This window comes from Cetorhinus maximus, chromosome 1, assembly GCF_964194155.1.
Source record: "Cetorhinus maximus chromosome 1, sCetMax3.hap1.1, whole genome shotgun sequence".
Classification (NCBI taxonomy): domain Eukaryota; kingdom Metazoa; phylum Chordata; class Chondrichthyes; order Lamniformes; family Cetorhinidae; genus Cetorhinus; species Cetorhinus maximus.
In genome coordinates this window covers 231,230,195-231,252,557 of record NC_135879.1, presented here as the reverse complement: position 1 = coordinate 231,252,557, position 22,363 = coordinate 231,230,195, and the positions used below count along the sequence as shown (strand labels likewise).

General features: G+C 43.4%; 1 protein-coding gene and 1 long non-coding RNA gene across 2 annotated transcripts in view; both read right to left on the bottom strand.

Moving 5' to 3' along the window:
• LOC144687906 (uncharacterized) overlaps positions 1 to 22,363 on the bottom strand; it is a 572,568-nt gene that overhangs the window by 10,156 nt on the left and 540,049 nt on the right. The window lies entirely within an intron of this gene.
• eif2ak3 (eukaryotic translation initiation factor 2-alpha kinase 3) overlaps positions 1 to 22,363 on the bottom strand; it is a 75,551-nt gene that overhangs the window by 6,926 nt on the left and 46,262 nt on the right. Inside the window, exons 10-15 of the mRNA XM_078554441.1 lie at positions 20,696 to 20,808; positions 13,592 to 13,714; positions 11,793 to 11,942; positions 8,731 to 9,475; positions 2,254 to 2,421; positions 2,021 to 2,122 (exon numbers count right to left, since the gene is read on the bottom strand). Of these exons, the coding sequence (XP_078410567.1) occupies positions 2,021 to 2,122; positions 2,254 to 2,421; positions 8,731 to 9,475; positions 11,793 to 11,942; positions 13,592 to 13,714; positions 20,696 to 20,808 (1,401 nt within the window). The remainder of the gene's footprint in view (positions 1 to 2,020; positions 2,123 to 2,253; positions 2,422 to 8,730; positions 9,476 to 11,792; positions 11,943 to 13,591; positions 13,715 to 20,695; positions 20,809 to 22,363) is intronic.

The window sequence follows — 22,363 nt, the reverse complement described above, 5'->3', positions numbered from 1 at the left end:
ACAGTGCTGTTAAGGAGGGAGTTCCAGGATTTTGGCCCAGTAACAGTGAAGGAATGGTGATATATTTCCAAGTCAAGATGATGAGGGACTTGGAGGGGAACTTCCAGGTAGTGGTGTTCTCATGTATCTGCTGCCCTTGTCCTTCTAGTGGTAGTGGTCGTGGGTTTGGAAGGTGATGTCTAAGGAGCCTTGGTGAATTCCTGCAGTGCATATTGTAGATGGTATGCACTGCTGCTACTGTGCGTCAGTGGTGCAGGGAGTGAATATTTGTGGATGTGGTGCCAATCAAGCGGGCTGCTTTGACCTGGATGGTGTCAAGATCTTTGAGCGTTGTAGGGGCTGCACCCATCCAGGAAAGTGGGGAGTATTCCATCACACTCCTGACTTGTGCCTTGTAGATGGCGGACAGGCTTTGGGAGTCAGGAGGTGGGTTACTCATTGCACTATTCCCAGCCTCTGACCTGCTCTTGTAGCCACATTATTTATATGGCTAGTCCAGTTCAGTTTCTGGTCAATGGTAACCCCCAGGATTTTGATCATGGGGGATTCAGTGATTCTAATGCCATTGAATGTCCAGGGATGATGATTAGATTCTCTCTTGTTGGAGATGGTCATTGCCTGGCACTTGTCTGGCGCAAATGTTACTTGCCACTTGTCAGCCCAAGACTGGATATTTTCCAGGTCTTGCTGCATTTGGGCATGGGCTGCTTCAGTATCTGAGGAGTCATGAATGGTGCTGAACATTGTGCAATCATCAGTGAACATCTCCACTTCTGACCTTAAGATGACACTGTGGCACAGCAGTTGGCAACGGTTGAGGTGTTTAAAGCCCAGAGGGAAACTTGAACAACTGTCATAACCTATATTTTCAATTGGTATGTTTGAGATACAGCTCTGAATTCAGGAATGAGACCACCAAGCATCAAGAGGATTTTTATATAAAACTAAATTAAACATTTATTAATTTAACAAATTACTATCATAACTTTTAAACAAATCCCCAAAGTAATCACTCCCAGGTAAATCATCAAGGCAACAATAACCCACAGACTTTAACAGACACCAGTCAAAGCACATTTGACCTTACGAATTCAAAATGAGGTTCCTTGCAATTTGGTTCCTTTGCAGACACAGTTGTAGGCTTACAGGCTGGTTAGATCTTAAATGCCTCTGAATTACATACACACACACAAACTCCTTTCCCTTTATACATAACTTTTCCTTTGAATGTAAATTTTCCATGGTATCCTCGGCTTTTAACATCACAGCTTCTAACAATAACATTTTCATCCCACTAATTTTATTAGTGATATAAACACATTGCTTGGCATCTCCCAGCTAGGTGCAAGATTTCACCCATTCTTTTGAATGGTTTATTTAAAAATGCAAATTGTCCCCTTGGCACCTATGTTTCTAAACTTCTCCATGTTTATTTAATTACTATTTCAAACCTACTTCTTTCTACACATCAAAGCACCCAGGCCAGCTGGCTTTAATCCAATTAAGACACACAAACACAACTAAACTATTTTTAAAAAATAATTTCCGATAACATTATAGACATTAATATCTCTCCATGATAGATGGAAAGAAGATCATTGATGAAGCAGCTGAAGATGGTTGGGTTGAGGACACTACCCTGAGGAACTCCTGCAGTGATGTCCTGGAACTGAGGTGACTGACCTCCAATAACCACAACCATTTTCCTTTGTGCTAGGTATGATTCCAACCAGTGGAGAGTATTCCCCGATTCCCATTGACTCCAGTTTTGCTAGGGCTCCTTGATGCCGCACTCGGTCAAATGCAGCCTTGATGTCAAGGGCAGTCAGTCTCACGTCACCTTGGGAGTTCAGCACTTTTGTCCATGTTTGAACCAAGGCTGTAATGAGGTCAAGAGCTGAGTAGCCCTGGCAGAACCCAAACTGGGTGTCAGTGAACAGGCTATTGCTAAGCAAGCTGGTCCCTAACTGCTCAGTATATTGATGAACAGGTAAGTGGCACATTCTGTAGGAACACTTACCTCGACTCTCTCCATTTGCGTGCTGAATGGATACAATAATTCAAACAGGATCAGGCCCAAAGAAAAGATGTCCACTTTGTGAGAGTAAGTATTTCCAGATATCTACAAAGTATAAAGCGATTTAAAAAAAAACAATATATATATTATATATATATTTATGTATCATATAATTATATAGCTATACTTAGCATTTACCAAGTTTACTGGAAAATACTGTGAATGACTTTACTAACCTGTTCTGGGCTCATATAGAGCTTAGTGCCCACCTGCCCTGTGTGTCTAGCATACACTGGCATTGGTGTAAGTATGGACCCCTCCTCTTCCTCTTGGTCCATTGCAGTCACCAGCCCAAAGTCACCCACTTTCACCACGTCATCCAACGTAAAGAAAATATTAGAAGGCTTCAAAGGGAAACGAAAAAAGGAGGCTATTTCAAACAAGATTCATGAAAGATAGCAATTGTTGAGTGAGACTATCGACAGAAATGTAATTAGACTAAAAATTAGAATACAACAAAATTAAAACATTTCCAAACGGTTTTGTGCCACTGTAATTTAATGGCACTTTGCAATGCACCATTTAAACACAATACAGATTCTGCATCTGTAAGGCTAGGGGTGCTGTTCATCAACAATTCCAATGTTCAGCTCTTCTGCTAATGAGTGGATCCATGACAGCCAACAGCAGGACCTGGAAATCATCCACAATGGGGCAGAAGGGCGGCTGAAAGTATTTCTATCACTTAAGGTAATGGGTAATGATCATCTCACACAGAAAAAAGTCATGTCCTCCAGCAGCACCACCATCGCCAACACTTGGCTGGTCCAATCACATCAGCACAAGGACTATAAGAACATGGCAAATCCTAGGCATTCTGACTAGTGACTGACTTACCCTCTGACCCTTCAAAACCTTGAAACCATCTAGCAGGCTCAAGTCAGCTCCTTCATGCTGAATTAAAACATAACACTTTCATGCAGTTTGGGAAGCAGGGAGATTACTTAGCCATTAGTAAGTAAAGTTACAGCCTATTCAAATCACAGCAACCAACCAATGCATATTTGTTGAAACTGTGCAGCAAAGAGAACTGTGTGAACTATGACTAAAACAAGGGAAAGATACCTTTAGATGTTATGCACCTAAACAAACACCTATTATTCTACCCCCAAGGCAAGCATCGCTAAAGAGATCTCCTATAGAAGATTATCCCCAGTAGCCCCCAAGTTGCTTGACTATGGTACTAGACAATTCCTATATAAGCCAGTGCTTACAGCACTGATCAGCATGGTCAAGGAAAGTTTGCTTGAAGAGGACAACAGAACACAGATGTAAATCAAGTGAAACTGGAGGCCAACATCAGAAATCAAACAAACATTCCTGGTTTAGTTTTACAGTCACCGTACACCGTATAAATGCTGGCCTAGCCAGCGACACCCATATACCGTGAAATAATGTTAAACAAAAGTTGCCAGAACTTCAAACCACATGGAATACTTGAGGGAAACAGCACAGAAGCATTTAAGGGGAAATTAAATAAAACACATGAGGGAAAAAAGAACAGCAGAATATGAGGTACAGACAGAGAAAGCTATGTTAAGGCCAGACTAGTGATGCCACACACAGCAAGAGTACCTCAGACAGATAATGATGGGAAAAATAACAGCTAGATGGAAAAAGATCAAGTTCCACAGGCCCTGATATATAAATTGCACTAGAATGTGACAGTATCAACCTTGTTAAGGGTCACTTACTTCACTCCTCCAGTGGATTAACAAACTACACCAGATGAGTTAAAAGGAAACTGTAGGAAACCAACAATTTCTTACAACAGCCTGTTACTCTTTCCCTTCAACAATAAGCAAAAATTTGTCAGTGTTAGGTCCTTGGTGCTGCCTTACTGCTCATGCCCATTAAGTTAATATGCTGAAGCTAAACTGCCAATCAGATGCTCAAGTGCTTAAAAAAAAAGCAGAATTCCCAGAACAGGGAGGAACCTTTACATTCCTTCAGAAGTTACCAGCTTTGTCACTAAGATGAGGAGAAACTTCACTCAGGGTGGTGAACCTACCACAGAATTCTCTACCACAGAAGGCCAAGTCACTGGATATATTTAGAAAGGAAAGAGATAGATTTCTGGACTCTAAAAGCAGTAAGGGTTATGGGGAGAGAGCAGGAGTACAGCATAGAGAAAGCAGGATAAGCCATGATCACACTGAATGATAGACCATGCTCGAAAGGCCGAACAACCTACTCCTATTTTCTATAAATAAGTATAATTCCTATAAATAAATATTCTCCAAATAAAAGGTGTGGCTATGGGTACCCACATGGGTCCCAATTATGCCTGTCTCTTTATGGAACATTCCTTGTTCCAGTCTTATTCAGGCCCCCTCCCACAACTTTTCTTTTGGTACATTGATGACCGTTTTGGTGCCGCTTCATGCTCTCATCTGGACCTGGAAAAATTTATCAATTTTGCTTCTAATTTCCATCCCTCCATCATCGATACTTCCCTTCCCTTCCTTGACCTCTGTCTCCATTTCTGGTGATAGACTATCCGCCAATATTCATTACAAACTCACCGACTCCCATAGCTACCTCGACTACAGCTCCTCAACACCCCGCTTCCTGTAAGGACTCCATCTCATTCTCTGTTCCTTCGCCTTCCATCACATCTGTTCTGATGCCACTTTCTAAAACTGCACTTCTGAAACGTCCTTCCTCTTCCTTAACGGAGGATTCCCCCCCATTGTGGTTGACAGGACCCTCAGCCGTGTCCGACCCATCCCCCGCGCTTCTGCCCTCACGCCTTCCCCTCCCTCCCAGAACCATGATAGGGTCCCCCTTGTCCTCACTTTCACCCCACCAGCCTCTGCATTCAAAGGATCAATCTCCGCCATTTCTGCCAACTCCAGCATGATGCCACCGCCAAACACATCATCCCTTCACCCCCCCACCTCCCCTGTCAGCATTCCGTAGGAACCCTTCCCTCCGGAACACCCTGGTCCACTCCTCCATCACCCTCAACACCTCATCCCCTTCCCACAGCACCTTCCCATACAATCGCAGAAGGTACAACACCTGCTCCTCTACCTCCTCACCATCCAAGGACCCAAACACTCCTTTCAGGTGAAGCAGTGCTTCAGTTGCACCTCCATCAAGTTGGTCTACTACGTCTGCTGCTCCTAATGTGGTCTCCTCTGCATTGGGGAGACCAAACGCAGACTGGGTTACTGCTTTGCAGAACACCTCTGATCTGTCCGCAAGCATGACCCAGACCTTGCGGTCACTTGCCATTTCAACACACCACCCTGCTCTCATGCCCGCCCTTAGCCTGCTGCAATGTTCCAGTGAAGCTCAGCGCAAACTGGAGGAACAGCACCTCATCTTCCAATTAGGCACTTTACAGCCTTCCGGACTTAACATTGAGTTCAACAACTTCAGACCATGAACTCTCTCCTCCATCCTCACGCCATTTTCAAATCCCTTTTTTTTCCCTTTAGAACATTCATTTGCATTTTTTATCCACTTATTTTTATTTTCTTTCATTTATCTGTGGTTTTATCCCCTTTATCCCCCCTTCTATCCCATTTTCTATCTTTTTTTAATCCCTCCAGCACCGTCCCATCCCCCCACCCCATTCCCTTCAGGGCCATCTGTTTCTTGTTCTATGTTGTTCTTTCACACAATGCTACCCTTGTTCTGCTTTCTTACCTTTATATCAGTATCAGTACCTTTTTTAGCACCAACACTACCATTAACACTCCCTTTGTCCTTCAGTTCATGACACCTTTGTCAATCCCTCCTTTGTCCCCACCTACCTCTGGCCTTCTATCCAGCTCCACCTGCTCTACCCCCTTAAACAGTATAAAATTTCATCACATTTCCACTTCTCTTCAGCTCTGAAGATGGATCATATGGACTCGAAACATTAACTCTTTCCCTCTCCACACATGCTGCCAGGCCTGCCGAGTTTTTCCAGCATTTTATGTTTTTGTTTCAGATTTCCAGCATCCGCAATATTTGCTTTTATTCTATTTTCTATGGACACATGCCCCTATGCCTGTAATTGTATTGGTACTTAAAAAAAATGGGATTTATGCATGTTGGCAGCCAAAAGATTTGAATGCATCTAAAGTAATTATCGAAGGGAGGCATTGAAAAGGAGATAGGAGATTAGCCCAAGTTTAGACAAGTTTGTAGTTTGAAAGGGAATTGTTGGAGGGGGGGAAAACGGTGTGCAGGGTGCAGAAAAGGAGAGAACATGCTTTTTAAAAATGCACATTCTACATAAGAACATAAGAAATAGGAACAGGAGTAGAACATTCGGTCCCTCAAGCCTGCTCAGCCATTCAATAAGATCAGGGCTGATCTTCATGTTTCAATCTCCAAATCTCCACATTCCCATCTAACCCTGATAATCTTTGATTCCCTTGCCTAACAAGGATCTACCTACCTCTGCCTTAAAAATATTTAATGACCCCGCCTCCACCACCTTGTGAGGCAGAGAGTTCCAAAGTCGCACAACCCTCAGAAAAAACTTCTCTTTGTCCTAAAAAGGGCGATCCCTAATTTTAAAACAGTGCCCTCTAGTTCTGGATTCACCTGCAAGAAGAAACATCCTTTTGACGTCCACCTTGTCAAGGCCATTCAGGATCTTGTACACTTCAATCAAATCACCCCTCACTCTTCTAAACTCCAGTGGAAGCAAGCCCAGCACTGGATCCCAACACAAATCGCAACACTGGAAGGCACCATGGTGAGCTCTACTTGTTTTGCCAGGGTCCACTGGAATATAGTATAAAATAGACCCAGACCTCTCTCTATATGCTGAATTGATGATATAAAGTAGAAAGTACACTACATAACTCCCCAAAGAAAGGCGTACTAAAATAAGTTACTAGTGCTATAATTCAGACACAAAACATGACACATGAATAAAAACACAAAATACATTCCCACACCGTTCCTCATGCACAGAAGCATCAGAGCACTTTTCAATGCCAGGCAAGAGCACGGACAGGAAGAGGTACAAACAAGGTTGAGGCTGGAGAGGAAGGTGACAGAGTCATGTACTGGTTCGGGGTTTGAGGGTAGCAGAGTCATATGTGCATTATGCAAGTAGTTAATGCTGCTCATCTTCAAGAGAAGAACAAACATAAAAAGCACCAGAGGTGAATGCTTCCATAGCAGAAGGGTGTTGGAAGGCTTATATACCAATGCCCTGGCAAGATTAATTGTATTTAAACCAACATACTTCAGTGTTGTGTTAGACAAGATTATGCACTTAAAGAACATAAATATACAGAACAAAAAATATCCCAAGGCAATTGAACCACAGGAAGAGAGGCCAGAGGGTTAAAGAAAAAGAAAAATGGGCAAAGAGCACCTGAGTGAAGACCCTTGGGCATTTTTCTACGTTAAAGGTGCTACATAAAAGTAAGTTGCAGCTGAACAAAAATATGCTTAAATTAAAAAACGTTGAGGGAATTAACTCATGTTATTTCACCTACCCCCCCCCCCCAAATACATCCTCATCATGTCCCAGCCACCATTACAATGAGAAGCAATCAGGAACAAATTCAACAGCTGAACTGCGATTATGAATGAACAGTTAATCTGCTTCTGACAGTAGAGAAGAGAATGTAGGCTCCAAGATCAGGAGTACTCCCCTACTCCCAATAGTGTCATGGGACCTTATACAAACCTCCGAAATAGGAGCAGAAGGCAGCCATTCAGCTCCTCGAGCCTGCTCCGTATTCAATAAGATCAAGGCTAATCTGTGTGTTTCGAATTCCACATTCCTATCCACCTCCGATAACCTTTGATTCCCTTGCCTAACAAGAATCTATCTACCTCTGCCTTAAAAATATTCAACGACCCCGCCTCCACCACCTTCTGAGGCAGAGAGTTCCAAAGTCGCACAACCCAAAAAAAATAAATAAATTCTCCTCACCTCTGTCCGATAGGGGCGACCCCTCATTCTAAAACAGTGCCTCCTAGTTCTGGATTCACCCACAAGAGGAAACATCCTTTCCACATCCACCTTGTCAAGACCATTCAGGATCACTTCAATCAAATCACCCCTCACTCTTGTAAACTCTAGTGGAAACAAGTCCAGCCTGTCCAAGACCCTCCTCTAATCACTGCAATCGAACCCCACAAACCTCAGATAACTGTGCTTCTCTAATTTTGGTCTCTTGATCATTTTAACTGGTTCACCATTGGTTATTATGCCTTCGCTACTGGGCCCCAAGTTCTGGAATACCCTCCCTCAACCTCTCTCTCCTCCTTCATGGCACTCCTTAAAACTTAACTTTTTAACCAAGCTTTTGACCACTTACCTTAATATCTCATGTAGCTCAGTGCCATATTTTATTTTATGATGCATTTGTGAAACACCTTGGGATGTTTTACTACTTTAAAGGCTCTATACAAATACAAGATCTTGCACAGCTCAAAAAGTTTCATCATTCCATAGCCTATATTTGGAAGGCTAAATCTATATTCTGTTCTTCCCTACACTCCACAACTCCCTACTGATATTCTCTACTTTTAATCGACTGGTCTACATATTTAAGTACCTACAGAATTTCCAGTGATACAATTTGTATCCTTTTCACAGGTAAGGCGAACACAGCATGAAAGGTTCACATATCCACCCTTTAAGGATTTAGTGACAACAGTGGCATGTGCTTAGTTTATAATACCTTAAGATCTCTGTGCATTAGTCCTTTGGTGTGCAAGAAGCAGACAGCATCAGCCATCTGTAAAAATATCTTTAGACACTCAGTCCGATCCCGGTCCTCCATCTGGCACCGGACGCTCATCCAGTCCTTCAGAGTCTCTTTCCTGCAGAGCTGCATCTGAATGTACAAGTAAACTTTAGGCGAGTTCAGTTTTGCTTTCTCCTCTGGGTCTTTACGCAGGCTCAGATTTAATGAGGTGGGTCTCGGCGGAGAACACGATAAAGTATTTCTGGAACCCAGGCTCTCTGTTCTACTCGTTGTCTCTACCCGGGAAGCAGTGGCTTGTTTCACACCACAGTTCGTACTGTGGCATGACAGTTCCAAGTCCAGATCATGTTCAGATGCTCGGTCGCAGCCGGAATCTTCAAACACCACGTCAAAGGACGCGGTCCTGTCCTCGTTCGCAAGACTTCCGGCAGCTGAAGGGAATAATTCGAAAGAATGTGCCAGGTCAGAATTGCCCTCACTTTCACACTCAGACAGAAGACTATCTTGGCCGCCCTGGGGGTGTCCCAGAGGCTGGCTGAAGTCTGTGGAGGTGTCCAAACACACACATGGCTCCGATGAAGAAGGTTGATCGGCAACAATCACAGAGCAGGAGCTGAACTTCACCGATGGCGTAGATCTAAGTGAACAGTTTTCCACAACTGGAAGCTTTGGTCGGTTAACAGAAGGAATATCTGGAGAACTCGCAGGCCAATCAGTGCTGGGAAAGTTGAGGAAAAAATAGAATGAAGCTCACGATCTGGTAATTAAATCATAACTTTAAACAAAAATAACACTTGCCACTGTAAACGTGAACACATAGGATCAAACTGAGACTAAAAAGTGAGACAAAAACATGAGGAGGAAGAAAGCTTTTGTATACAACATGTGCATTCGAATGCACAGTTATATAGTTATAAATAGCCTGCAATTGAAAACAAATTTTGCTGACGATACGAAGCTAAGACACAATGAATTCTAATGGATAGCAAAAATTGATTATGGTGAGTGGGCAGAACCTTGGATACAGTTTAACTCAACCAATTATGATATAGTTTACTTTGGACACGTGAAAGGTATATAAGATTCTAGTCTAGATACTAGGTAACACGTGAACAAAAATGTTTAGTGGTCCAGGCAAACAAATATTTAAACAGCTGTTTGTAGATGCGCAAAAGGCCAATGGGATGGTAGACTACAAATTGAAGTGCAGAATTAAAGAACTGCTACTGCAATTATAAAAAGTATAAGACAACATTTGACATGTTATACTAAGTTTTGAATATCTCTACTTTGACACTAGATAGATGTGGGTTGAATTCTTAGACGTGAGCTTGGCATTAAGGAGAGATCTGACCAAAGTGTTTAAAATAATGAAAAGCATTGCCACATCAGATAGAGAATGGATCTTATCTAGTCAGGGAACCACAGAATGAGGGGATCTCTGGTCTACAGATCATCAGAGACCGGATATACAACCCTAGATGCATGTCAGGCCCCTGCAGAAGTTCCGACATGCTGACCTCCATGTGAGTTGCCCAGGAAGTTAGAACTTCTGACAGGCAATTCCCCTGCTTTCCAGGACCCTCCACAAGAGTCTCAGACTCTCAGCTAGAGTCGGAGACTTCAGGCAGTTCTGTGGTACTTATCTGGATAGTTACCCAGGAAATGTTAAGACAGATGAAAACCTAGTCCAACTCCTGGGTAGGAGGCCTTGTGATGCAGTGGTAGCGATCATACCCCTGGCCAGAAGCTCTGGTTCAATTACCACTAAAGGACTTGATGCCCATGAAGGTGCTTTCATAACATGGCCAAATAGGTTGATTATCAGCCTGTAAGTCCTTCCAATACACCTGATGGCAGACAGCATGAGCAGGAGAATTTCCTAGTTAGCCATAATGCAGAATTCAACAGCAAATCACTTTACCAAGCATAATTATGGACCAATCCAATGGAATTTCATGGTCACCATCACCCTCTTAAGAGCATGGTACCTGGAAGAGGGGGGACTCCTGGGTAACTACAGAACCAATTCCCCCATCCGCCACCCCCACTGACTTCCCCCTCACCTCACCCAATTACCTCATCCATCCTACCCATTCACCAACTATCAGTGAACCTTTAAACTTGCCACACTGCAGCTAGTGCTGTAAAAAGTGGGCATGTCCTGCCTTCCTCTGGTGTTACAACGCTGCGACTGAGTTCTTCAGTATGCTCCACATTTCTGGAGAAGCCAACCTCAAAAAAAAACAGCAAGAAATGCGGAGCAGGATGGGGGGGTGGGGGTATGGAAAAGTTCGAGTGGAGCAACAATCTGATGATGATTGCCGCTTCACAGAAGATCTGGGCCACAGTCTTAGAATTTGAGCTGACGCAATTAAAAAGTAAATCGAAAAAAAATATTTTTACACAATGAGATTGAGGGGTGAAACACTGTCCTCAAGGGCCACAGATATAAAACTAAGGTGCTAAAGAGATCCTATTGAAACATACAAATCCCTGAGGGGATTTGAAAGGGTAGATACCAGGAGGATGTTTTGGCTTGCGGGAGAGACTAGAATTAGGGGACACAGTTTAAGAATAAAGAGGTCTACTGTTTAAGACGGAGATAAGGAGAAATTCTCTCTCAAAAGGGTCAAAATTATCTTCCCCAGAGAACAGTGGAGGCTGGGTCATTGAATTTATTCAAGACAGATTTTTGATAGACAAGAGAGTCAAGGGTTATTGGGGCAGACAGGAAAGCGGAGTTGAGACCATAACTAGATCAGCCATGATGTTATTGAATGGTGGAGCAGGCTCAAAGGACTGAATGGCCTACTCCTAAGTCCTATGTTCCTACAAGTGTTTACTTGGGAAATCAGGATATGAAAAAGGAATTTAGAGCAAGAAACTGGGACTGGAAAGGAAAAGAGCATATTAAATGCTCTTCCCCCACTTTTGTGATCTGTGGGTGAGATTACACCAATCCATCATCCTGCTTGTAAGTCACATAACAGTATTCAGATGTGCCTATGGACCACTAGCACTGGAGTTTTTACCCTTCATCTTTCAACAGCTGCTTGTCCATCTCCTCCTGCCAGCCTTCAGGTGGTGTCTCCAGCCAGGCGTTGAAATAGCGGACAATCCCTGGATGCTCCAGTTTAGCCAGTGCTTTCACCTCTCTCATCACCTTCTCCCTTGCCTGATCACTGTGGAATTATGAAGAGTTATAAGAATAGAGACAATTCCCCAGGCAAACACCAAAATCCTTAGTACAAAAACAGAATGGTTTCATTGTTTCACTAGGGTTTCCTCTTGCAGGATTGTGAAAACTTCAGACTAAATTGGTGATATCGGGTTTAAAAAAAGAATTCAGTTCAGAAAAACCTGTGTTTCATAAAAAAAAATTCATTCACAGGATGTGGGCATCACTGGCAAGGTTGGCATTCATTGCCCATTTGTAGCAGAGTTGTACAACAGTTTGGAGCTAAGAGTCAATCACACTGGGCTGGAATCTTGTGCAGGCCAGGCCGGGTAAGGACAGGATTCCTTCAATAAAGGGCATGAGTGAACAAGGGTTTTTTTCTCTAAAAGAATGACAATCTGACAGCTTCATGGTCCCTTTAACTGACACTTTTTTTAATGCTAGATTTTCGTTCTTTATTTTAAAACTGCATTTAGCCCTTGAAGGACACTTAATAACTACAACAGAACTGTATTGACGTTCAGTGACACACACACACACCCCATCTAAACTCGGGCAAGTGTTAGAGTGGAGCAAGATTGAATTTTTTTTTGTTTATTCATTCATAGACCAGCATTTGTTGCCCTCAAGGATGGTGGCGGCAAGCTACCTTCCTGAACTGCTGCAGTCCCTGTGGTTTAAGTACACACACAATGCTGTTAGGGAGTTGCAGGATTTTGACCAAGTGACAGTAAAAGAACGTAGATATATTTCCAGGTCAGGATGATGAGTGACTTGGAGGGGAACTTGCATGTGGTGGTGTTCCCAAGCATCTGCAGTCCTTGTCCTTCTAGATGGTAGAGGTGACAGATTTGGAAGGTGCTGTTGAAGAAGCCTTGGTGAGTTGCTGCAGTGTGCCTTGTAAATGGTACACACTGCTGCCACTGTGCGTCGGTGGTGGAGGGAGTGAATGTTAATGGTGGTGGATGGGGTGCCAATCAAGCAGGGATGCTTGGTCCACCTTCTCGAGTGGTGTTGGAGCTGCACTCATCCAGGCAACTGGAGAGGATTACATCACACTCCTGCCTTCTGTCTTGTGAACAGGCTTTGGAAAGTCAGGAGGCAAGTTACTCTCTGCAGAATTCCCAGCCTCTGACAAGCTCTGAAAGCCACAGTATTTATATGCCTGGTCCAGTTCAGTTTCTGGTCAATGGTATTTGGATATTGATAGTGGGGGATTCAGCAATGGTAACGCCATTGAATTGCAGAAACAGTCCTCAGTGCAGTATGATATTGGCTCACTTGGCTACTCTTACTGTCCTGGTTTTTTCCTACCTGGCAACAGTCTCAGGTCAGCAGACAAAACAAAGGCACTTCTGAAGTCAATTGGCTCAGACCTGACAGAACATATAGAGCCATTCTTTCTTTGACTCCAGGGAAATTCTCGCATTACTCAAGGTGAGTTTTCACATTGATCTTAATCTGGCGCTACCATTGGGTGTGAGATAGAGGAGATAGGAACCAGCAACACATATATCCCTTTAAGACCATTACTTTTTGAAGTACTGACATGTGCAAACATGCATCCAACTTAACTCTATCCAAGCAGGTTGGCAGAGACTTACTTACTGAGAAATCTTTTGCAACTTTGAAATTTCACAAGCGTTTTCTCACCGATTTGGGAGTCGAATCCTCTTGATGGCGTAATTACAATCATCGACTTTGTTTTTTGCCTCAAACACAACTCCAAAACCTCCACGACCAAGACACTGAACCAACTCAAAGTCAGTAAGGCACCTGAAGGAGGTTTAATCTTCATTATTGACACCGCTTACATGGATTCTTTATAAATACATGTTAAAGACCAAATAACTAGAGTAGGATCCAAGCTATAAACAAAACGCCAAAAAAAAGAGCAAATTTTTAAAAATCGGATCGCAAGGACAGTCACAGGCCTTCAGCCCCTCGAGTCCAATAGGAGTAGGCTATTGGCCCATTGAGTCTGCTTCACCATTCAATAAGGTCATGGCTGATTGAATTGTGGACTCAATTCCACTGTCCCACAATTAGATCACTTTTGATCTGTACCGCAACCCCCATTTTCTCACCTTTGCTTCATACTTCTTGTTCTAGAAATCTGTTATTGTCAAGTCCTGAAAAGCTGTGCACAATCTACAGCCTCTTAGGTGAAGGTAATGCCAATTTTTTTCGACTGTGTTAAGGGCTTCCTGGTTTCACACTTGAGTGGCCTGGGGCTAATTGTAAGGTTATGTCCCCTTTGCCACCAGAGGAAAATGGTGTGTCTGTATTTACTCTCTTGAAACCTTTTACAATTTTCAACACCTCAATTTGTTTACCCCTCAATCTTCAAGGAATTACAAGCCAAGACTATACAAACTGTCCTCAGTGTTTTTCAAAATTCTTTCATGGGACGTAAACATCAAAGGCAAGGCCACTTTTTTTTTGGTCCATCTCCAATTGCCCTGGAGAAGGTGGTGGTGGTGAGCTGCTTTCTTGAACTACTGCAGGCCATGTGGTGTAGGTATACTCAGTGCTGTTAGGGAGTGTGTGCCAGGATTTTGACCCAGCGACAGTGAAGGAATGGCGATATAGTTCCAAGTCAGGATGGTGAGTGACTTGGAGGGGAACTTCCAGGTGGTGGTGTTCCCATGCGTCTACTGCCCTTGTCCCTCTAGGTAGTGGTGGTCACAGGTCTGGAAGGTGCTTTTCAACCTTGGCAAGTTGCTGCCATGCATTTTGTAGATGGTACACACTGCAGACATTGTGCATTGGTAGTGTAAGGAGTGAAAGTTTAAGGTAGTGGATGAAGTGCCAATCAAGCAGGCTGCTTTGTCCTGGATGGTGTCAAACTTCTCAAGTGTCATCAAAGCTGCACTTATCCAGGCAAGTGGAATGTATGCCATCAAATTCCTGATTGTGTATGCAGATGATGGACAGGCTTTGGGGAGTCAAGACATGAGTTACTTGCTGCAGGATTCCCAGCCTCTGACCTGCCCTTGTAGCCACAGTACTCGCGTTTGGTCCAGTTCAGTTTCTGGTAAATGGTCACTCCCAGGTTGTTAACTGCCAATATTATTTAAATACAAATTTATAAAGCTCTATTTATTAAGAAAATTCTGGAGAACATACAAAAACCGAGGTAAACGGAACCCCAACCACTAACTTGAGAGTTGAATGGCTATTACTTGAGGACAGTCCATTTAGTGCCCTTTAATTTGGGATGCGCAGCGGGAGATTATTAAAGGCAACTCCTAGGATTGTAGCTATTTTCCTGACTGATTTTCATACTGTAGAATGGGAAAAGAGTAGAGATAGGATTGGATGGTCAAATACCTACAGGAGGCAAATGATCAGGTGATGGTTCTCAATACAATATTAAGACAAGGGAGTACAACAAACTGATAACAGTAGGGAATTACAGATCTTAGTTATGTGAACATTCAAATGAATAATAGACAAGTTATCCCAGGCTCTACCTGCTACCTTGAGTAGTCAAGTGCACAGGCGCACCTGGCCGATATGTGGAAACAAAACAGTTGCACAGTTTTCGCTAGCTAATAAGTGGTAGACTTATCAAGGATGTAACTAGTAGAGTTGATGAGGGCGAGCCAGTGGATGTGGTTTATTTGGACTTTCAGAAGGCTTTCGACAAAGTCCCACATAAGAGATTGGCATGTAAAATTAAAGCACATGGGATTGGGGGTAGTGTATTGAGATGGATAGAAAACTGGTTGGCAGACAGGAAACAAAGAGCAGGGATAAACGGGTCTTTTTCCGAATGGCAGGCAGTGATTAGTGGGGTACCGCAGGGATCGGTGCTGGGACCCCAGTTATTCACAATATATATTAATGATTTAGATGAGGAAATTAAATGTAATATCTCCAAATTTGCAGATGACACAAAGCTGGGTGGGAGGGTGAGCTGTGAGGAGGATGCAGAGGTGCTTCAGTGTGATTTGGACAAGCTGAGTGAGTGGGCAAATGCATGGCAGATGCAGTATAATGTGGATAAATGTGAGGTTATCCATTTTGGTAGCAAAAACAGGAAGGCAGATTATTATCTGAATGGTTATAAATTGAGAGAGGGGAACGTGCAACGAGACTGGGTGTCCTTGTACACCAGTCGCTGAAGGTAAGCATGCAGGTGCAGCAAGTGGTAAAGAAAGCAAATGGTATGTTGGCCTTCATAGCCAGAGGATTCGAGTACAAGAACAGGGATGTCTTGCTGTAATTGTACAGGGCCTTGGTGAGACCACGCCTGGAATAGTGTGCGCAGTTTTGGTCTCCTTATCTGAGGAAGGATGTACTTGCTATAGAGGGAGTGCAGCGAAGGTTTACCCGACTGATTCCTGGGATGGCGAGACTGACATATGAGGAGAGATTGAGTCAATTAGGATTATATTTGCTGGAGTTCAGAAGAATGAGGGGGGATCTCATAGAAACCTATAAAATTCTAACAGGACTAGACAGGTTGGATGCAGGAAGGATGTTCCCGATGGTGGGGGAGTCCAGAACCAGGGGTCACAGTCTGAGGATACGGGGTTGGATGATCAGCCATGATCATAATGAATGGCGGAGTAGACTCGAAGGGCCGAATGGCCTACTCCTGCTCGTAGTTTCTGTTTCCATGAAAGGCAAGGAAGAAAAGCTAAAGATGGAGAAAAAGAGGCAAAACTTGGAAGAATACCAAATTTAATGAACAGCTAACAAACCAATGTGACATGGACAACAGTGCACACGTGCAGTTCCGTACTCGTGGTAAGTCGAAAATGGAGCACCACTATTCAAGAGAGGAGGGAAACAGAAAGCTGGAAATTATAGGCCACTTAGTCTAACATTGTCATTTGGAAAATGCTAGCACCCATTACTAAGGAAGTAGTAGCAGCACATTAAAAAATCATAGTACAATTAGGCGGACTCAACATGGTTGCGTGAAAGGGAAAGTGGTTGACAAATCATTGAACAAAGTTATTATAGCTCTTTAGGAATGTAACATGCAGGGTGGATAAAGGGGCGCCAGTAAATATGGTGTATTTGGGTTTCAAAAGGCATTCGATAAGGTGCCACATAAAAGGCTGGCCTAGTTAGCCAATCCTCTATCCATGCTAACAAGAAATAGTTGGATAAATGGGTCATTTTCAGGTTGGCAAACTAGTGGAGTGCTGCAGGGGTCAGTGTTGGGGCCTTAACTATTTAAAAACTATGTTGATGACTTGGATGAAGGGACAGACTGTACTGTAGCCAAATTTGCTAATGATCTGAGGTTAAGTAGGAAAACAAGCTGTGAGGAGGATACAAAAAGTCTGCAAAGGGATACAGACAGGTTAAGTGAGCAGGCAAAAATGTGGCATAATTGTGTATAATGTGGCAAAATGTGAAGTTGTCCATCTTGGCAGGAAAAAGGAAAAAGCAGATTATTATTTAAATGGAGACAGACTGCAGAATACTGTAGTGCAGAGGGATCTGGGTGTCCTTATATACGACTCTCAAAAAGTTAGCATGCAGGTACAGCAAGTAATCAGGAAGGCAAATGGAATGTTGGCCTTTATTGCAAGGGGAGTGAAGTATAAAATTCGGGAAGGCAAATTATGGAAATTTGAAGGATATACTGGCCAGAGAGGGAGTACAACCAAGGCTCAGCAGACTAATCCCTAGGATGACAGGATTGTCCTGTGAGCAGAGATTGAGGAGACTGGGCCTGTATTCTCTAGTTTAGAAGAATGAGCAGTGACCTCACTGAAGTGTTCAAATTTCTTATAGGGCTTGACAGGTTAGATGCTGGATGTTTCCCCTGGTTTGTGGGGGGGGGTGTCTGGAACCAAGGTACAGAGTCTCAGAGTAAGTAGGACAAATAGGACCATTTAGGACCCAGATGAGGAGGAATTTCTTGAGAGGGCAGTGAAACTTTGGAATTCCCTACCTCCAGAGGGCATGAGTCATCGAGTATGCTGAAAGCAGAAGTCGATAGATTTCTAGATATCAATGACATCAAGGGATACCAGCCATAGTGCAGGAAGATGGCATTGGGGTAGATCATCAATCCCGATTTAATTAAATAGCAGAGCAGGCTTGAAGGATCGAATGGCCGACTCGTGCTATGTTCCCAGTCTTGCTACAGTTGTGCAGGACATTGGTGAGACCGCACCTGCAGTACTTTACATAGTTTTGGTCTTACTTTTTTTTATTCATTCATGGGATGTGGGTGTCGCTGGCCAGGCCAGCATTTAAGGAGGGATGTACGTACATTGGAAGCAGTTCAGAGAAGGTAAACCAGGTAATTACAGGCCAGTGAGCCTGACGTCAGTGGTAGGTAAATTATTGGAAGGTGTTCTGAGAGATTGGATATATAATTATTTGGACAGCCAAGGGCTGATTAAGGATAGTCAGCATGGCTTTGTGTGTGGTAGGTCGTGTTTAACGAACCTTGTAGAGTTTTTCGAGGAGGTTACCAAGAAAGTAGATGAAGGAAAGGCTGTGGATGTTGTCTACATGGACTTTAGTAAGGCCTTTGACAAGGTCCCACATGGGAGGTTAGTTCAGAAGGTTCAGACACTTGGTATCCATGGAGAGGTTGTAAACTGGATTCGAAATTGGCTGTGTGGGAGAAGACAGAGAGTGGTAGTGGATGATTGCTTCTCAGACTGGAGGCCTGTGACTAGAGGTGTGCCTCAGGGATCTGTACTGGGACCATTGTTGTTTGTTGTCTATATCAATGATTTGGATGATAATGTGGTGAATTGGATCAGCAACTTTGCTGATGACACTAAGATTGGAGGTGTTGTGGACAGCGAGGAAGGCTTTCAAAGCTTGCAGAGAGATCTGGACCAACTGGAAAAATGGGCCAGAAAATGGAAGATGGAATTTAATGCGGAAAAGTGAGAGGTGTTACATTTTGGAAGGTCAAACCAAGGTAGGACATACACAGTAAATGGTAGGGCACTGAGGAGTGCGGAGGAACAAAGGGAGTTCAGATACATAATTCCCTGAAAGTGGCGACACAGGTAGACAAGGTTGTAAAGAAAGCATTTGGCATACTGGCCTTCATAAATCAAAGTATTGAGTATAGGAGTTGGGATGTTATGGTGAGGTTGTATAAGACATTGGTGAGGCCAACTTTGGAGTATTGTGTGCAGTTCTGGTTGCCTAACTACAGGAAGGATATCAGTAATATTGAGAGAGTGCAGAGAAGATTTACTAGGATGTTTCTGGGTCTTAAGGAGTTGAGTTACAGGGAAAGATTAAACAGGTTAGGACTTTATTCCTTGGAGCGTAGAAGAATGAGGGGAGATTTGATAGAAGTTTACAAAATTGTGAGGGGTATAGACAGAGTAAATGCGAGTAGGCTCTTTCCACTTAGATTAGGAGAAATAAACACGAGAAGACATGGCTTTAGGGTGAAAGGGGAAATATTTAGGGGGAATATTAGGGGGAACTTCTTCACTGAGAGAGTGGTGAGAGTGTGGAATAAGCTATCATCTGACGTGGTAAAGGTGGGCTCACTCTTAAGTTTTAAGAATAAATTAGATAGATACATGGATGGGAGAGGTCTGGAGGGTTATGGACTAGGTGCAGGTCAATGGGACTAGCGGAATAATATTTCGGCACAGACTAGAAGGGCCGAATGGCCTGTTTTCTGTACTGTAGTGTTCTGTGGTTCTAAGGTTCACTAGGATGATTCCTGAGATGAAGGGGTTGCCTCTGGAGGAATGATTGAGCATGTTGGACCTATACTCATTGGAGTTTAGAAGAACAAGGGGTAAATCGCATTGAAACATAAGATTCTGAGACGGTTTGACAGGGTAGGTGCCGAAAGGATGTTTCCTCTTGTGGGGAAATCTAAACTAGGCACAGTTTAAAAATAAGAGATCTCCCATTTGAGATGGAGATAAGGAGGAATTTCTTCTCTGAGGGTCATTAGTCTTTGGAATTCTCTTTCACAGAACAGTGGAGGCTAATCTATTCAAGGCTGAGTTACAGGTTTTTGGATAGACAAGGGAGTCAAGGGTTATGGGGACAGGTAGGAATGTAACGTAGAGTTAAGGCTACAATCAGATCAGCAATGGTCTTTTTGAATGGCGGAGCAGGACCAATGGACCAAAGGGCTGGGCTCTTGCTCCTATTTCTTATGATCTTTCACAGAAAATAACTACAGAAGGAAAGAAGAAATGGGATTTTTATTTATTCAGCAGCCTATCACATCTCTCAAACATCCTAAAGAGCTTCATGCACAGCAAATTATTCTTAAGTGCATCACCTTATGAAAACAAATGCAGTAGCCATTTTTCACACACCACAACTCCAAAACGAACGGCCAGTTGATTGTTATTTCAGTGATACTGTTTGAAAAAAAAAATCTTTGACCAAGTCAAGGAATTCCTCGCTGTTTTCCAAATAGTACAGATAGGAGCTTTGTAACAGCCATTTGAACTTTAGGGACAAGAGAAGGCTGACACGGTTTAATGTTAGATTCAAAAAGATGGCAAACTCAAGTGTAGGGTTCTCTCAGGACTGCACTGCTTTGGGTGCTGAAGTCTTGGGAGTGGGGCTGCAAACAAGGAAGTTTCAATTCAGAGGGAAGGTGGCTATGGCCAGAAGCTGATCTAAATTAGTATTACATTATCAAAAGGAGGGCAATTCGGCTACAACATGAGCTAGACATCTCAGCCGATTCTCACTGTGGGAAGAATTCATCTCAACATGTGCCTTCAGCCACAAACAACATTAATGGAAATGAAGCTTAAATTTGTTTGCTTTTACCTGGACACATAGTCAGCTGTCCCAGAGGAATTTCCCAGCTCGATCTTGACTTCTCCTACAGCTGCCTCGCTTGTGCTATCAGTCTGGCATGGTGACTCTGATTCCTTCATTTGCTGCACAGAACAGACATAAAACACAGGTCGGTGTGTTAGTCACTGCAGAACTTTGACAAGGTCCCCCATGGCAGACTGGTTAAAAAAAAATAAAAGCCCATGGGATCCAGGGGAATGTAGCAAGCTGGATATAAAATCGACTCAGTGGCAGGAACCAAAGGGCAATTGTTGACGGATGTTTTTGTGACTGGAAGGCTGTTTCCAGTGGGGTTCCACAGGGCTCAGTGCTAGGTCCCCTGCTTTTTGTGGTATATATTAATGATTTGGTCTTGAGTGTAGGGGGAATGATCAAGGAGGTTGCAGACGGCACAAAAAAATTGGCCACGCAGTTGAGAGCGAGGAGGAATGCTGTAGGCAGCGGGAAAATAGCAATAGATGGTCAGGTGGGCAGAAAACTGGCAAATGGAATTTAACCCATAGAAGTGTGAGGTGATGCCTTGTGTGACCTCCCCAAACGCAAGGGCATTCACGATAAATGGGACAATACTGAGGTTTAGAGGAAGTGAGGGACCTTGGAATCAATGTCCACAGATCCCGGAAGTCAGCAGGATAGGTTGATGAGTTGGTTAAGAAGGCATATGGAATCCTTTCATTTATTAGCCAAGGTATAGAATATAAGAACAGGGAGGTTATGCTGGAACTATATAAAACATTAGTTAGGCCACAACTTCCGAGTGTGGTGTGCAGTTCTGGTCACCTCATTACAGAAAGGATGTAATTGCATTCGAGGGGATACAGAGGTGGTTTACGAGGATGTTGTCAGGACTGGAAAATTGCAGCTATGGAGGTAAGATTGGACACTCTGGAGTTGTTCTCCATAGAATAGAGGCGGCTGAGGGGAGTTTTGTTTGAGATGTACAAAGTTGTGAGGGGCCTGAATAGAGTGGGCGGGAAGGCCTATTTTAACAGAGAGGTCCGTGACGAGGGGGCATAGATTTAAAGTGATTGGTAGGAGGATGAAAGGGAAGATGTGGAAAACTTTTTTCACCCAGAGGGTTGTGGGGGTCTGGAACTCACTACCTAAAAAAGACAGTAGAGGCAGAAATCTCAACTCATTTAAAAAGGCATCTGGAGATGCAGCTCAAGAGACATACCCTGAGGGGATACAGGCCAAATGCTCAAAGTGAGTTTGGGCTGGGTGGCTTGTTTATCGACTGGCACGGACACAATGGGCCAAATGGCCTCTGTGCTGCAAACTTTCTATGATTCGACCAATACCTTGCTGAACCAATGAGATACAGGTTTACAGTAAATCTACATAGGGAAGGGCTATCTGGATAGCAGGGCCAGGAAATTGGGTCTGCGCTCTCCAGGATTTAGAAAAATTAAAAGGTGATCTCACTGACACATACAAGATTTTGAAGAGGCTTAAATAGCATCAACACTGAGGAATCTAGAACACTGTCTCAGGATAAGGTGTTGATTATTTAGGATTGAGACGAGGGGAAATTTCTTCAAAGTATTGTGAACCTTTGGAATTCTCTACCCCAGAGGGTGTGGATGCTCCATCGCTGAATACATGCAAGACTGAGACAGAAGGGTTTTTTGGTGTCTC